The 16566-nt window shown below is 46.7% G+C and overlaps 1 protein-coding gene across 1 annotated transcript in view; it reads right to left on the reverse strand.

Annotated features, from left to right (window-relative positions):
• RNF207 (ring finger protein 207) overlaps positions 1-16192 on the reverse strand; it is a 28746-nt gene extending 12554 nt beyond the window's left edge. Inside the window, exons 1-12 of the mRNA XM_048519270.1 lie at positions 16043-16192; positions 15712-15909; positions 10309-10499; positions 8526-8655; positions 7943-8087; positions 6779-6860; positions 5774-5849; positions 5062-5187; positions 4816-4862; positions 3617-3689; positions 1381-1449; positions 276-344 (exon numbers count right to left, since the gene is read on the reverse strand). Of these exons, the coding sequence (XP_048375227.1) occupies positions 276-344; positions 1381-1449; positions 3617-3689; positions 4816-4862; positions 5062-5187; positions 5774-5849; positions 6779-6860; positions 7943-8087; positions 8526-8655; positions 10309-10499 (1008 nt within the window). The 5' untranslated portion in view covers positions 15712-15909; positions 16043-16192. The remainder of the gene's footprint in view (positions 1-275; positions 345-1380; positions 1450-3616; positions 3690-4815; positions 4863-5061; positions 5188-5773; positions 5850-6778; positions 6861-7942; positions 8088-8525; positions 8656-10308; positions 10500-15711; positions 15910-16042) is intronic.
• Between the last annotated feature and the right edge of the window lie 374 nt (positions 16193-16566).

A 16566-nucleotide genomic window follows, 5' to 3' on the forward strand; every position in this document is an offset into this window, starting at 1 on the left:
TGTTGCAGCAAGAACGCAAATTTGCGAAATATAAAACAAGTGTTTTTTTGTTTCTCTACAGTTGTTGGAATATTATCATATGAAACCACTGGTTTTTACCCAAAAGTGCTCAGAAAGGATAAGCTAGACAGGAAGTCACCCAAACGCAAAAAGCAAAAAAGGAAAATGTAAACTTGTACACGGGAGAACTGGAAAGTGAAAATATTCCTACTTTGCTTGAGACTTTTTCAGTACCAATTTTCTCAGCTCATTCTGCAAAGAAGGCCACCCTTTACCTTGCTGGTTTGGGAAGGCCTCATCCGATGGGGCACCTTGACAATCTTCTGCAGTCTCTCCATCAGTTGCTGAAATCAAAGGCATGGGTTAGATGGCATCATGGAATTCGCTTTCCGCTGTAACAGAAGCCGCACCATGTGTTTCCAAACAAAAATTGCTCAGATAATTGCTGGAAAGATGTCCCCAACAGACTTTGTGGAGGATACAGCTCAACACTCAATGAATTTCAGATTGGAATAAGACTGCCCTCTGTGCACAAGAAGGGCCTTCTTAGTGGCTGCCCCAATCCTCACTTACACCTTGCAGATGTTTTGGGAGAGCTTGAAAACTTTCATGTAGCGTTCTGGAGCGATTGTGGCTGGGCCCTTGCTCCTTAATGGTTACATTGTTAATTAACGGTTACATGATTGATTTTGTTGTTATTATTTTACAGGGCATCTTTCTAAAAAGATTCGTGGCTCTCTGCGAACAAGGATGGTGTCAGCGTGAGCGGTTGTTTATATATGGGATGAAAGGTTGGGCTGGAGCCCTCTCGATGAGGGATCCTTTCTTCATCTGCAGAAGATTCCCTTACATTGCCAAGTGTTCAATGGCATGTACTCTCTTCATACAGAGCACTGGCCAGCCCAGTTGGGTCTCCCTACTGTCCAAGAGTGGCTATGACTAGACATGAATGGCAGTTCTTCTAGCTGAATCTATGGCTGCTTTTGGAATGTTGAAAACGGGGAATGGACACAATCACAAAATGGCTGCCACAGGGCTGGGCCAATCACAAAATGGCTACCACAGAGCTGGGCCAATCATAAAATGGCTGCCACAGGGCTGGGCCAATCACAAAATGGCTGCCACGGGAGCTGGGTCCAAGCCAAGCGCTCTCTTATGCTGAAAGCTGCTGTTGCTGAATGGGTGCTTTCTGAAGATATAAAGTTGATTCCTCCTGGACTTTTCTGAAACACCTCTTGCTCCAATGGAATAAGCCAAAACTCTTTGCTTTAGGGAGGAAAAATGCTTTGAGGAAGAAGGAAGTAGGTGTCAGGAAGCACAGTGGTAGGTGTGACAGTGGAGGTCACTGTGTTGCAGGCCAGCCCAACATCTTGCACTTACGTAGCCTAAATCCAGGAATTCGGCTTTGTTGGCAGAGCTCAGAAAAGCGGAGCAGGTCACCAGGTGGACCTAGACAGAAAGGCTAAAAGTCATAACTTTCCCCTGATACAAATGGACAGCTTTGCGAGTATTTCTTGAAAACAGCCAAGAATGTTTCTCTCTTGACTGAATAGCACTCATTATCTCCCCACACCCACCCCAAAATAAAATGATGCCCAACAGGCATTGGTGAATTAAGCTTCTAGGCTGGGGAGGTCACTTCCATGCCTGCCCAGTCTATTGTCTTTTTAGAAATCAGACACTATTCCTCTACATCAGGGGTCCCCAAACTACGGCCCGGGGGCCAAATCAGGCCCCCGGAAGACATTTATCCGGCCCACTGGGCAGAAGCGGATCTCCCCCTTCTCTATCTCCTTTTCCCCAGGTTTACAAACAGCATTAAGCGCGGGCGACTCGCTGCTCATTCCAAGCGGCCGGAGGGGACCGTACCAATGCGGCAAGGGGGGGAGGAGGAGAAAGGCGGCGGAGCTTCAGGACCGGATTGGAAGGGGACCGCGGGGGTGGGGGGCTCGGCCAGGGGCGGGTCGAGGGCGGATGGATGGTGCCCCCCCCCCGCGGGCGGCACTTGGTCCGGCCCCCGGCTGGGCTCTGGCCATGCATGAACTGGCCCCCTGTTTAAAAAGTTTGGGGACCCCTGCTCTACATCTAGAGATCCCAACACCTTCTCCATCATGGTACAAACCAAAAACAGCTCCACAGCCATCTTGGTTTAGATGCAAAGTCCTGGAACATTTTCTGTGCTAGAGGGTTTGGTTTTTGCGATTCTGTCAGGGTGGCGAAAAGAATTCTCTTGTGGAGTCTTGTGTCTCTTAGAACCAAGACAGTCTGTTTTTTACCAGCTCTAGTGGTTTTGTGCTAAATGCTGCTGCGTTTATTTTGAAAGGTTTTTGGTATGCTGCCTCGGGTCAAACAGGGAAATAGGCGGACTAAATAAATCCTAATCTAAACACTTCAACACAGCTGGCTTACAAATGTCTGGACTACAAATGTTTGTTGTTTTAAAAACAAGTTCTTTGCCCTCATTACTGTGGAAAGAGGATTCTTAGAAGACAGTGTTTGGCTCAACAATATGGTGTATCAGGGGAAAAAACTACCCAGAAATTAAATTCCTAGCCAACTTTCTATGCTTTTTACAGTTGTGTGACAGGCAGGAAGTCAACAGATGCTCATTTATCACTGAATGTTTATGTTAAGAGAGAGCTACCAGCTGGGTGTCTGTCTGTGTTTTAAAAATGCAGGAACTGTGCCAGGCAATCCAAATCTAATCTGCACTCACTAGACACCCTCCTCCGAGGACACAGCATGTTTAGGAAATAAATATCTTATGCTCTACAGGCAAAACCCAATCAGATCAGTTTTAACAAATATAAAATGAATATCCAGTGTGTCATTTGAACTAGCAGTAAACAAACTAAAGGGTTGATTTTACTACCTGAGCCCAGTGGTGGGATCCAAAAATTTTAGTAACAGGTTCCCATGGTGGTGGGATTCAAACTGTGGTGTAGCGCCAATGGGGCAGGGCGGGGCATGACGGGGGTTTGGCCGGGCATTCCGGGTGAACATTCCTGGGGGGGCTGTATGGCAAAGCGCAGCCACTTTCTAAGCCGATCATTGAGCAGAAGGCTCACAAATGCCGCGTAGGCACAGGCTGCCACACATGCCGTTAAAATTTTGATAACAGGTTCCATGGTGGGTGGGATTCAAACTGTGGTGTAAGCGCCAATGGGGCAGAGGCGGAGGGCATGGCCGGAGGTTTGGCAGACGTTCCGGTGAGAACATTCCTGGGGCGGGCGTGGCAAAGGCAGCCACTGCGCTGATCCTTGAGCAGGAAACAAATGCCGTAGGCTGCAGGGCTGCCACACATGCTGGTGCACCTCCTGCTAGACTGCTTCAAGTTCTGCGTGCTACTGCTGAGAGGAGGGGCGTAACTAAGGCAAAAATCACGTGGCAAAATCACCAATTAGTAACCTTCTCTCGGCACACACATATAATTAGTAACCTACTCTCGGGAACCTGTGAGAACCTGCTGGATCCCACCTCTGCCTGAGCCTGAAGGGTAGGATAAGCATTGGTGGTAGCCTTTCCTGAGATGGAGATACACGGATGAGGAAAACCAAATCTGTTGAATGTTGGCTGACCATGCAAGTCCCCATTGTACAGAATCCCCCTGCCTTACCTGTAGAGTGGGTAACAGCGATGCCAGGTGGGTGAGCTGCTCCTTGAAGGCCTTCTCTTTTTCTTCGTATTGACTGAAAAGACACCCCCGCAAAAAAGCCACCTTAAAATTGAGATATAACTATATCATGTTTGAATGTATTGTCAAAGACTTTCACGGCTGGATTCAACTGGTTCTGGTGGTTTTTCCGGGCTGTGTGGCCGTGGTCTGGTGGATCTTGTTCCTGACATTTCGCCTGCATCTGTGGCTGGCATCTTCAGAAGTGTATCATAGAGATAAGTGTGTTACACAGGCAGTCCCACAGATAGGCAGCTACCTAAAAGGGCAGGAAATTCTGCTGCTCCTCCACATGGAGTCTGGTTTGATCACTAGACTGTTCCTTAGGGGTGACATGACAGAATACGCTGCCCTTTGCAGTGGCTTCCTGTTGTACCTCTGTGTGAGTCACTGTTCAAAGGTACTCTTTTGCAATCCTGTCCATCTGCAGAACCTGGGATCATTTGAGGGATGAAATGTCTTATTCTTTCACATGATTTTTGGATAACATAAGAACATAAGTGTGACGTGTACTTTTAATTCAGGAGAAAATTCTCTCCGTGCCGTCTAAAGTTTTGAGAAACGGTGCTGGAAGTTCTATAATACCAATGCTAGCGCTAGAGGGGGCTATTGCTTCCCAATTGCACGGCAGCTTCATTAAAGAAGCTGCCGAAGTGCGACTCTTGGGGATGAATAGCCTGCAAAGTGAACAAATCACTCGTAATGCAAAACAAGTCTATACTTTGACGAAGGGATAATGACCACAAGGCTGGATTGCTGAAGTCACGGGCATGCATAGCAGGTTACGCAGTGCCACAGACAAGAAAAAGACAGTTCCCAGCCAAAGCAACTTACAGTCTAAATCTGGGCAGTAAAGGGAATCATAGAGTTGTGACTGGCCCATTCCCACCCAGGGAACGTCTGTATGAGTTTCCAGTAAACTTCCGTGGCAAACGTGGGGATATGAACCTGGATCTTCTGGATTCAAGTCTGCCACTATTCTGACACTCTTAACCACTGCTATTTGGGTCTTGGGCCTCTCTTGTGGCCCCCCTCGAAACAGCCAGGCAGTTTTCTGTATTTGCCCTATAAATGGATTTGCATAAGCCCACAGGAAAATCAGGCAGAATTCCTGCTAAGGAACTAATGGTGAGCCAACTTACCTCTGGACCACTTTTAAAAGCATCTTCTTCCTTTCTGCCAACCTGTCCTGCAAAAAAAAATGGGGAAAAGATAATAAACCCACAGGAAGGCTCCCCATTCGCTATTTTGTGGTCTTGGCTGGGGCATTTCCTGATGATCCACCAGAAAGGAAGGACCATAGAAAGGGCCATCCCTACCTCTTTGTTCTACTTCCATGAAGCCCTTGTGAAGAGAACCATGGCTCTCCTGCTGCATCTTCTCCTCACCTGCATGTTACTGAAGAGCGAGTTGATGGCTGTCTCTTCTTCATCTGCGCTGTTGCGCACCTCCTCAATCATAGCTTTGAGGAGCACAATGGCTTCTCGCGTGGAGGTCTGCAGCTCTTTCACAGCCTGGGTAGTGCATTAACAGAGACGGAAGGTTGCGTTGAAAGTCGCAAAGACAGAAATCCGAAATGGTGGGTATGAAGGCTTTACAATGTTCACTCCTGTTAGTAGATCGGCCTGGTCTACCTCCAGATTCCTTCTGGATTTCAACATCCTCTTCGTTTATATAATTGTTGGAGCTTCTCCAAAACCATGATGTAAGAAGGGCCAAACTGGCCTCACAAGAACTGAATTTGTTAGATCAAGCCAGAGGTTTGTGCCAAGAACTGGGCTTCCTAGATCTACCCAGAGCTCTGTGCTGAGAGCTGAGCTTCCTAGATCTACCCAGAGCTCTGTGCCAAGATCTGAGCTTCCTAGATCTTCCCAGAGCTCTGTGCCGACAGCTGAGCTTCCTAGATCTACCCAGAGCTCTGTGCCAAGACCTGAACTTACTACTTCATGCAGCAAATCGATGTTTCAGCAGTTACTGAGAGTCAGTAATCCCACAGTACCATGTTAAACAAAGTCCTCCTCTTCTAAGTCCATTAAGGTCAATGAAAGTAGGAGGACGTAACTCCAGCCAGGGTCCCGAGGGTCTGGATTTTGTACCTACCATCACCGCCTGATCCAGCTTCTCGCAGCCTTGCATGTATGCAGTCTCGATGTCGATGCAGTGTGCTCGGCTCTCCCTGGGGAAGGAAAGACCAGAGATCGAGGAATTAAGATCTCTCCATTGCTTGCCAAAAAAATATTGAAAACACATCCTGTGACCAAGCAGTTCCCCTGGTTCATTGTGCACGGTGACGAGAAACTGGCCCATCTGTTCTGTTCAAAACCTGCTGCCTTTCTGAGTGGATAACCCTTGGGGTCCCACTGCCTGTTGCAAAGTCCTCATGTCTGCTGGGAAACAAACCGAGGACTAAAACATCATGTTTGTGCAGTGGACTTTTTATATCTCCCAAACACACTCCAGGTTTTTTTTTTGGGGGGGGGGGGGTGACTGCAGCAGGCAGAGGCGTATCTAGGGAAAATGTAGCCTGGTGCAAAATCTGAGTTTTCTGCCCCCACTCCCCCCTGTGTGGGGCAGAAAACTCAGATTTGTCGCCCTCCCCCGCCCTCCCCCACCACAACCAAACAACTTTTTTTTTGCACCGGGTCTTAAAGTCAGTGTATGGACAGGGGTGTATGTGTGTGGGAGGTGATTTTCCGCCCCACGCGCAACTAAACAGCTGCGGCCTGTGGACATCTGACCCCATATGACCCCCTGGGCGTTATGCCCCTGGCAACAGGCAGGGAGATGTGGGGCTTGCCTCTTCCCTATGCCATTTTCACCCTCAAACAACCCCAGGAAGCCATTACTTGCTCTTTGGGGAGAAAAAAACCACTGATAATCATGTGTCTACGTGTCAGTTTAGTGACTTATTAATATGTTGATGCCCTTGTGAATAGTAACTTTATTGGCACACATCAGTTGCCGCACCGTGATTTCCCTCCTCCCCTTGTTCTGTAAATTCTTTGGGGCAACAACCTCCTTCACTCTATTTTTGCTGGCGGGGTGTCATGCCACACTTGTCACTAGCTAGCATTTGACACAAGACAGAAAAAAAACCCCACTCACACTGGCATGTCCCGGAAGCAGTTAATGCACAGCATGGATTTTTTCTCTGTGGAGAACATGATGTAAAGCTCTTCGTGAAGTGCTGGAAGAGACAAGAAGTAAATCATCCACAGAATGTGTGTGTGTGTGTGTGTGTGTGGCTTTCAGAGGCGTATCTAGGGAAAATGTAGCCTGGTACAAAATTTTTCTGCCCCGCCCACCCATATGGACAGCCGCCCTCCCCCACCATGATCAAACAACTTTTTTTGCACCAGGTCTTGAAGTCAGTGTATGGACCCAGAGGGAAGGAGGATGGGTGTGGGGGTGATTTTCCGTCCCACACGTGACTGGATGGCTGCAGCCCAGGGGTATTTGACCCTATATGTCCCCCTGAGCGGTGGCTTTTGAGATCTTATAATTTTTTTAAAAAATGCCTTAAAGTGCTCTTGAGCTGGCCCTGCTACACTAATGTGATACTAATGTAACCTTATTGGATCACTCCAAGGTCTAGTATTCTTTGCAAGAATCCCACCAGCCTGCAGATTCTAGGTCAGTGATGGCGAACCTTTTTGAGACCGAGTGTCCAAATTGCAACCCAAACCCCACTTATTTATCACAAAGTGCCAACCCGGCAATTTAACCTGAATGCTGAGGTTTTAGTTTAGAAAAAACTGGTTGGCTCCCTCTTCCTCTGCGCCACCCGCTCAAGCAGGGACCAGCCTGCTCTAGCCTCCAGCAAGTTCCGCACGCACTGCTCTGTGCCTCTCTAGCATCTCTGCTTTCTCCGTGCCCCCCCCCCCCCCTCGGGCAGCAACCACCTGGAGCACAGGCATCAGGCATCAGGCCTGCCAGCCGAGTCCTCCCTGCTCACCGCGGTGCGCGCACATTGTTCTCAGTGGCCCAGGCCAGCCTAGATGTGTTTGTGTGTGGGGGGGTGATTTTTCACCCCCTACATGACAAACTTTGTGTGTGCGTGCCCACAGAGAGGGCTCCAAGTGTCACCTCTGGCACCCGTGCCATAGGTTCGCCATCACTGTTCTAGGTAGTCCATAGGAAATTTAGCCTGTGGTCAACCAGTACAACAGGGGCTGTGTTTTTGGCCCCTCCTGTCCTTAAAAGTAGATAGCATGTGGCGAACTGAAAATTCTACTTATAGCAGAGGAGGAATGTGTGGGGATCGCATACGGCATTTCTTGTGGATGTCTTTGATCCGCTTGGTCAGTGAGACGATCTCATGACGGGAGAACATCTTGGCTTTGTGGGTATCCTCGCGGCACTTGGCGCAGAGGGGCTGGTTGCAGGTGTTGCAGAAATACATGGCATCTAAGTCCTAAGGGAGATCGGTTAGATATCCAAAGTCAGTGACTTGAAGCAAGATACTCTCTCCAAAGTACAACTAGGATAAACAGGTAAGGGAGCAAAGCAAGTATCAGTTGTCACGTATTACACCAATACTTTTACAAAAAGCATCAAATTATGCAATGCTCTTGTTTGGGGCATGTTTTTAAGGTGGTCAGAAAAACCCGCAGCTTGCTCCGAGGCTTAGTTTGGGCAGCAGGCCAGGCAGGCTGACTGATACTTTCTATCAAAGGCATGCCTGCGACTCCCCATGGTGGCCCTGGATATGATGTGAGTCAGGCCTTCGTAAGTATCCTGGACCAGCCAGGCTTCAAGCCTGGATCACCTGTACTGAAATTCAGTCTGCCCTGAGCTTGCTCCTCCAGGGCCTGGAAAAAGAGCTGCGAGCCTGCCAGGGCTGCGCCGTTACCTGTTTCTTGCACTGAAGGTCGCAGTTTGCACACTGCGCTTCCTCCTCGCAGTCCCCGGAGCTGTCCACCAGGAACTTGAGGAGCCGGTCCTCTGGGGGCAGGCCACTGCCTTTCACAATGGACTGGTGCCTGTGACAGAAAAATGCAGGCAATGGGTGTCATCTGGGTCTTCATGCAGGCAAGCAAAACAAAACAAAAAAGGCCCAAATACCTGGCTGAGATTTGTCTCCAATTTGCTCCATGGAGCAATTGCTCAGGTAAGCACACCGCAGCTTTAGGATCTGTGTGATGCTTCTCCTCAGTGTTCCAAGTGCCAGTCTAGTAAAACCTGGGACTCGTGGGCTGCCCCAGTTACCCCCCTCTTGCTCTGTCTCCACAGGTAGGAGAAGAAGAGTTTGGATTTATACCCCACCTTTCTCTCCTGCAAGGAGACTCAAGGTGGCTTACAAGTTCCTTTCCCTTCCTCTCCCCACAACAGACACCCGGTGAGGTAGGTGGGGCTGAGAGAGTTCAGAGAGGACCGTGACTAGCCCAAGGTCACCCAGCAGGAATGTAGGAGTTTGGGAAACACATCTGTTTCACCAGATAAGCCTCTGTCACTCAGGTGGAGGAGTGGGGAATCAAACCCGGTTCTCCAGATTAGAATCCACCTGCTCTTAACCACTACACCACGCTGGCTCTCTATAATTCCCCCAATTAAAATGGAGGTACCTACCTAGGGTAACATTCCCAGTCTCCACCCCCAAATCTCTAGGAATTTCCCAGCCTCTGGTTGGCAACTAACACTAAGCATCCAGCCACTGATGATGGATCTTCACTGGTTGCAGCAACAGCTCTCCCGAGTTTGCAGTAAAAGGCCTCGGATACATCTCCCCATTGGCTGCTCTCCTCTGCCAAGCTACATTCTCTCCCAGACATCCGCTAAAAGCAGAAGCTCTCTACTCTGCAGCTGTTGACAGATGAAGCCCATTGTGATACAGGTTTCGTGTTTCAGGGGCCCAAAAACAAAAGAGGGAATTTTCAACATCCTCCTTCTTGGGGGGGTTTTTTGGACACGGGACGCAATAAGAGCAAGGGCTAAAAATAAGTAGATTGCAATTTCTCGGGCCTCAGTGACTGCTTCTGTGGACATATCCTCCAGCTGGCTCTCAGCTTCATCTCAGCTAATCACGAAGATTTGGATGCCTTTGGCAGCTACGGGTAAACCTGATATGAGTGCCTTACGGGTAGGGACAAAGGCCAGACACCTGCCTCTGCCATCCTTTTTAGGAAGTCGATGCCTTTCGATCTATGCCAGAAATTCCCAAACTGGAAAGGAAGGGACACTAGAATGCCATGAGACAATTGCTGGTGTGCCCTGGGAAGTACATTATTTCAATAATTAAGGGTACAAAGCACCCTCAACCATAGGAGGTTGCCTAATGTATCTCTGCTTGCTTCATCGTTCTAGATCTAGAACATCATTTTTAAAAATTCTACCCTTCCTCTAAGGAGCTCAGGGAAGCAAATACTGTTTACCATTTTCGCCTTGCAAAAACCGTGTGAGTCAGGCTAGGCTGAACAAGAAAGAGTCATTGGTCTACTGTTAGCTAGTGAGCTTCATGGATCAGTAGGAATTCGAACTCAAGGTCACCCAGCAGGCTTCATGTGCAGGAGCGGGGAGTTGAATCCAATTCTCTCAATTAGAACCTGTTGCTCTTAACTATTACACCACACTGGTTTTTCCCTTCCTGTATTAAATTGTCCAGTGTCCCTTGACGGAGGAGGCGAGGCAGTTCTTACCCACAGAGAGGACAGGTGAGGCGGCTGTCAATGGCCCGGCCCCGTAGGCAGCTGGCACAGAAGTTGTGGTAGCAATCCAGGAGGCAAGGGTGTTCGTACTGCTCGTGGCATAGAAAACACACAAGTGGGTGGCAGTTGGCATTGTCCAAGTCACAAAGATTCTCCAGCGGGGAGAAAATTCCACCAGACATCTGCAGAAGAACCAGTGAGAGAAGAGAAAGAGTTATTGACTTTATTTTTCCAGTAAACAGGCTTTTGATTTATGCAAAATAAGAGCCTTCTATGAATGCTTGTCTGTTTCTCTAGCAATCAAAGGCCTAAAAAGCTATGACCAAGCCCCCCAAATTGGTAAATAACAGAGCACTCATTTTCCTTAACCACCACTCATATACAAGAAAAGGTTTGGAGTAAGTTAGAGTTATCTCTTTCACAGGATGTATTTCTTTACTCCTCACTGATGTGATCTGAAGGCAGACAGAACCTTTGGCACTCCAGATGTTATGGACTACAATTCCCATCAGCCCCTGCCAGCATGGCCAATTGACCATGCTGGCAGGGGCTGATGGGAATTGTAGTCCATAACATCTGGAGTGCCAAAGGTTCGCCACCATGGGCCCAGAGCAAGGGATCAGGCAGAGATGCAACAGGCAGCCTCTGCTGATTGTAGATAATCCTGCAGCTGTTTGTACTGGAAGTAGTTGGATTATATGGTTGTATCAGACACAGCAGATATATGAACTTGCAATGTAGGATGATAGGGAAGGCATTTAATTTGACTAATCACAATGTTTTCCTAATGGCACAGAAACAGCACTTTGGCTGCGTAAGCTTTGGGAACGAGCGGACTGTTTGCTTTACCTGTTGGAATCTCTCATTCCCTGGGGACCAACAAGGCACTGTCTATTTTTAGAAAGCTGTGCTGCACATTTATATGGAAGGGGAGTGTGTCTGTGAGAAGCACTCCATTATTAGGTTTGCCCTATGATTTGCAGCTGATGAAGAGCCAGTAGCTTGATCAGGAAGCAATTTTACAAATGTTTCTTTGCTAGGCATCCAAAAGGCAAATAGGCTGTTCTCTCTATCCTCAAACCATTCAGTCCCCCCAGACTTGATTGCTGAAAACTACAAAGATTGGGGAATGGGAAAGCCTCTCAAGTTGTGAAGAAAATGTTTAGAATGATAGTTTTTTTCCCCCACAGGAAAAGATGGTATATTTTACAAAAAATAAAACTACCGTATATACTCGTGTATAAGTCGACCCGCATATAAGTCGAGGCACCTAATTTAACCACAAAAAACTGGGAAAACTTATTGACTCACGTATAAGTCGAGGGTGGGAAATGCAGCAGCTGCTGGTAAATTTCAAAAATAAAAATAGATGCCAATAAAATTACATCAATTGAGGCATCAGTAGGTTAAATGTTTTTGAATGTTTATTTAAAAGAAAAACAGTAAACTGGCTCTGTAAGTGGAAAAGAGGGTCAACAAGAACAATATGGTATCAACAATAACTTTAAAAGTACAAAAATCTTAGCTCAACCAGCAACCAAGCTAAAACACAAGAGTTAAAATCCTTCAAAACTGGATTCCTCATCATCATCTGTATGTCCAAATGTAACCCAACTTAGATTTTAAGAGGGATATTATCAGAAATGAAAAATCTACTATTAGCTTCCATTGTAAACAATGGGGGATGGGGCATCCCCTTTGGGGGTCAATAACTTTGGATCCCCTGACCCAAACTTCACCAAACCTGGCTGGTATCATAAAGAGACTCTCCTGATGAGGCCAGCCAGGTTTCAGTGGAGTTAGCTCAAGAGGGTCCAAAGTTATGGACCCTCAAAAGGGTAGCCCCATCTACTAATAGCTCCCATTGAAAATAATGGGGAATGGGGGCACCTCCTTTGGGGGTCCATAACTTTGGACCCCCTAAACCAAACTTTACCAAACTTGGCTGGTAACATCAGGAGAGTCTTCTGAGGGTACCCTGAAATTATGGTGCCGCTAGCATAAAAACTGTGCCCCCTGCTGGCCGGCAAAGTAAAAACACAAAAAAATGTAATGACCCGCATATAAGTTGAGGGGAGCTTTTTCAGCATTAAAAATGTGCTGAAAAATTCGACTTATACATGAGTATATAGGGTACTTCCTGGGTAGACATTTTTTCTTAAAGGTTTTAGGGAATTAGGTGTGGAAAGTTCCATTGTATGTCTAACATCAGTGGATCATGTTTACACATATGGCAAATTAGACCCTTATGCGCTGACTTCACAGATTACAGCGCACCTAGATGCACACTCTTCCTCTGAGAAAACATGTCCTCTGTGCAAAGTTATTGTGATTTTCTGAACAATATATATTCAGAGATATACTTAAGTAAGTAGCAGAGATGCGCAGTTGCAAAAATAAAGATAGGCAGAGATTCTGAGTTTGCTATTATAAACAAATAAAGTTTTCTAGCATAAGACAAGGGAAGGTTACATGGGTGAAAAACAAGAAATGCTACGCTAACAAGATACACAGTTAAGACAACACTTTGTCTCTAACTAGCAAGGCTTGTCCTGGTCTGGTAGCAAGTAGTGTGCAACAGGAACAAAGAAAGTCAGGTAACTTTATCACCTTTGATCTACGTGACCACAATGGCATCTGCCGACCAATAACTGACCAACAAACCAGGTCATAAAACTGTGACCTAAACAACTGCTTTACATACAAACAGTTAACCATTTGGTAGCTGGATTGTGTGGCAGACACTTGCAAATTCTGACAAAAGTACCCCACGCCAGGAACAAAACTGGGAAACCGGGGGGCATTTCAGGGGGCATACATTGAAAATGCTGGGAGGAAGAATTAGGACTAATAAGAGGAAACACTTCTTCATGCAACGTGTGATTGGTGTTTGGAATATGCTGCCACAGGAGGTGGTGATGGCCACTCACCTGGATAGCTTTAAAAGGGGCTTGGACAGATTTATGGAGAAGTCGATCTATGGCTCCCAATCTTGATCTGAGGTTGCAAATGCCTTAGCAGTCCAGGTGCTCAGGAACAGCAGCAGCAGCAGGCCATTGCTTTCACCTCCTGCATGTGAGCTCCCCTTAGGCACCTGGTGGGCCACTGCAAGTGGCAGAGTGCTGGACTAGATGGACTCTGGTCTGATCCAGCAGGCTCTTTCTTATGTTCTTAAATGGAAGTCCTTCCCCCTCCTGTAAGATTATTATTTGTCTTTAATGCTTAAACTCAGTGTAGTATAAAAAAGGATCTATTGATGGTGAAGAGAGAATGTAGAAACTGCAGTTTTCAAGAGTGAATGCTTTAATGCTCTCCTTTGGATAGAACCAGCTGTTTTTTTCTGCAAGTTCATGAGGTTTTCACATACAGTTTTTCCCCCTTCCCTTTGTATTCTGAATGAGGATCCTCTGGGATCGCTGCTCATCTCCAGACTACAAAGACCAATTTCCCTTCCTGTTGTCAACTCAGAGTTGGGAAATACCTGGAGATTTTGGAGGGAGGAGCCTGAGGGGGGGCAGGGTTTGAGAATGAAAGGAACTTCAACTGGGTATAATGCGGCCGTTTTCTCCAGGTGAATTGATCTCCGCCGCCTGGAGATCAGTTATAACAGTAGGAGATCTGCCACTACATGCAGGTTGGCAACTCTTGTTCCCGGGAAGAAACTGGATGCTTTGGAGAATGGGCTTTATGCAGTGGTGGGATCCAAAAATTTTAGTAACAGGTTCCCTCGCCAGCCCCCCCTCAGCAAAGGGGGCAGAGGCGTACCTAGGCAAACCTGAGCCCTGGGCAAAACCTCAGTTGGATGCCCCCCATGGGCAGCCACCCCACCACGACCCCCCCCCAATTTTTTGCACCAGGTCATTTCTAAATCATCATCACATTATAGAAAATGCCCCAACTCACAAATCTGAACACAGCAATGGTGAAACACACCGGTTCTTTGATAGAGACTGGTGAGATAAAAGGTACGAAAGGCTGAAAACCAATGAATTGCAGGACCTGAAAGGGATTAACCCAGTTCAGGGAGTTACATTATTAGTCGCAATTGCTATATGGAACCTTCACGTTCAAAGGCAGTATGCCTCTTGGGGAGGCGAGGGCGTGGAGATGGGAAAGCGGACCCAATTAGGTAACCCCCTCTCAGCACACACAAATAATTAGTAACCCACTCTCAGGAACTGGTGAGAAGCTGCTGGATCCCACCTCTGGCTTCATGCTATTATACCCCATTGAGGTCCCAGTCTTTTCCAGACTCCATTCCCAAATTTCCAGGAGTTTCCCAGCCTAGATCTGGCAACTCTACACCCCCCACACTCTGTTGGTGACTGTGGGGGACCTGGCAACCCTATTCCCAACTGAATTACTGCACAAACACGGTTAATACATTTTATTTATCGTCCTCCATTCTCACAGACTCACGGTGGACTGCGTAACTGACAAAAGGCAAATCAAAACAATATTAGTTATCAAATGTGTAATAAAACATAATTATAACATTAGAGGGTTGCACACTAAAATAGTTATTATATACAATTAAGGTTTGCTGAGTGATCCTGAGCCAGCTCACACACTCAGCCTAGCCTACTTCACACGGTTGTTGTGAATGAAATATGGGGGAAATGTTGCAAACCACTTTGCAAACAAAATGTTGCAAACCACTTTGAGGTCTCCACTGGGGAGAAAAGAGGAAAATAAAAAGAAAGATAAGGCCCGCCTGAACAATTTCACTTTATACATTCTGTGGAATGCTAGATGATAATCGATGACTGGTTGTGGTAGATTTTCATCAAATAAACCAGCGTATGATAACAAAAAGAGACACTGTAGCAACCATTCCTTGCTTTCAAACTGTTACATTTATTTTTGGAGGAAATTTCTGTGCCACCTTTTCAGAACCCCACTCAAGGAGGCTTACCATTAAAACAATAACTTATCAATATAAAATAATAACTTATCAATATAAAATTATACATTTTGCAAATATAAAAATTATCAAGGTAAAAACTTTGCATACGTGTTCAAGGAATCCTTTTGTTAGAGCAGGGAATATGCCTCTTCTGAAAAGTGCTGCCTACCAACTGAACTTTTTGTAACTCCATGCACTCCGCTGCTAGATAACTTTGGCTTCTGAATCGCTTGAAAGGCTTATACAATCACCAAGCAGGGGTTTTTTTGTCTAGCAGTTAGATCATTTGATTAAGAAAGCCTGAATTAATTACCAAGCGGTTTAATCTGCCGACTAAACTTTGTAGTCCTCGTACAAATATGTTAAGGCGCCATTAATCCTCATTTAAGTGATTAGGATACTTTTAACTTTCGCGTCCAGAGTTAGCCGGGAGAAAGGCCCCATCGCTCTTTGCAGCCACAGCCTCCTACCTTATCTTTGAGACTTACCACCGCCTCCCCACTTTCTCCTGTTAGCAGATTGATTTCCAGTCTCTTTTGATCCGCTGGTAACTTGCTTTTCACGGGCTTTGTGGCATCCAGACTGACCAGCTGAGGGGTTAGGGGCCGGAGGATCCGTTAGAATTCCTGTAACATGAAGAGGATGTGACCTTTCGACAGGGAATCCTGCTGCTCCGGGGTTTCTTTCTGAAAGACAGCAAGCAACTTCCAGGCATAAATCCACAGAACGGAAGGAATTCTGAATAGTGCAGAATTTCCCTTCCAGAAACTCAGTGTGGGGAAAGGGACGAGGTTTTTGTAGCAAGAGAGGCGACTCAACTGGAAAATCCTGGCCTTCAGTTTTTAAGAGTCAATGATTTCATCTGATCTCAGACTGCATTCCTGGCAGCCCCAGCTGCCTTAATGTTCTGCCGGGGGTCGTAAATGGAAAGCCAGGATCACAACAGAGGAGGCAGAGTGTGGCTGCCTTTTGATCATCTGTCTTCTCTAGCCTGCTGGAATCTGCTCCAGCTCATTCGCCACTACTGTCAAGGTTCATCCAAGGTCAGATCAAGTGGCCGGCCCATGTGATAGGGTGGTGGGACCCTCCCAAACACACTCCCTCCATGTTTGAGAGGTTTCAAGCGACGAATAAAGTGAACTGCAGCTTTGCTGCTGCAAATGCAGATGTGTTCATGGTAGAAACGGAGCATTGTCAGGGGTTGCACCCAGTTGATTGAGATGCATTCCTAACTCAGTGTAGTGGTTACAAAATATATTGGCGGTGGTTGTATCTAGTTGATTGAGATGCATTCCTACATCAATGTAATCACTGCAAAATATATGTAAACAGCCAGCTATGTG

This window comes from Sphaerodactylus townsendi, linkage group LG16 (assembly GCF_021028975.2).
Source record: "Sphaerodactylus townsendi isolate TG3544 linkage group LG16, MPM_Stown_v2.3, whole genome shotgun sequence".
NCBI lineage: Eukaryota > Metazoa > Chordata > Lepidosauria > Squamata > Sphaerodactylidae > Sphaerodactylus > Sphaerodactylus townsendi.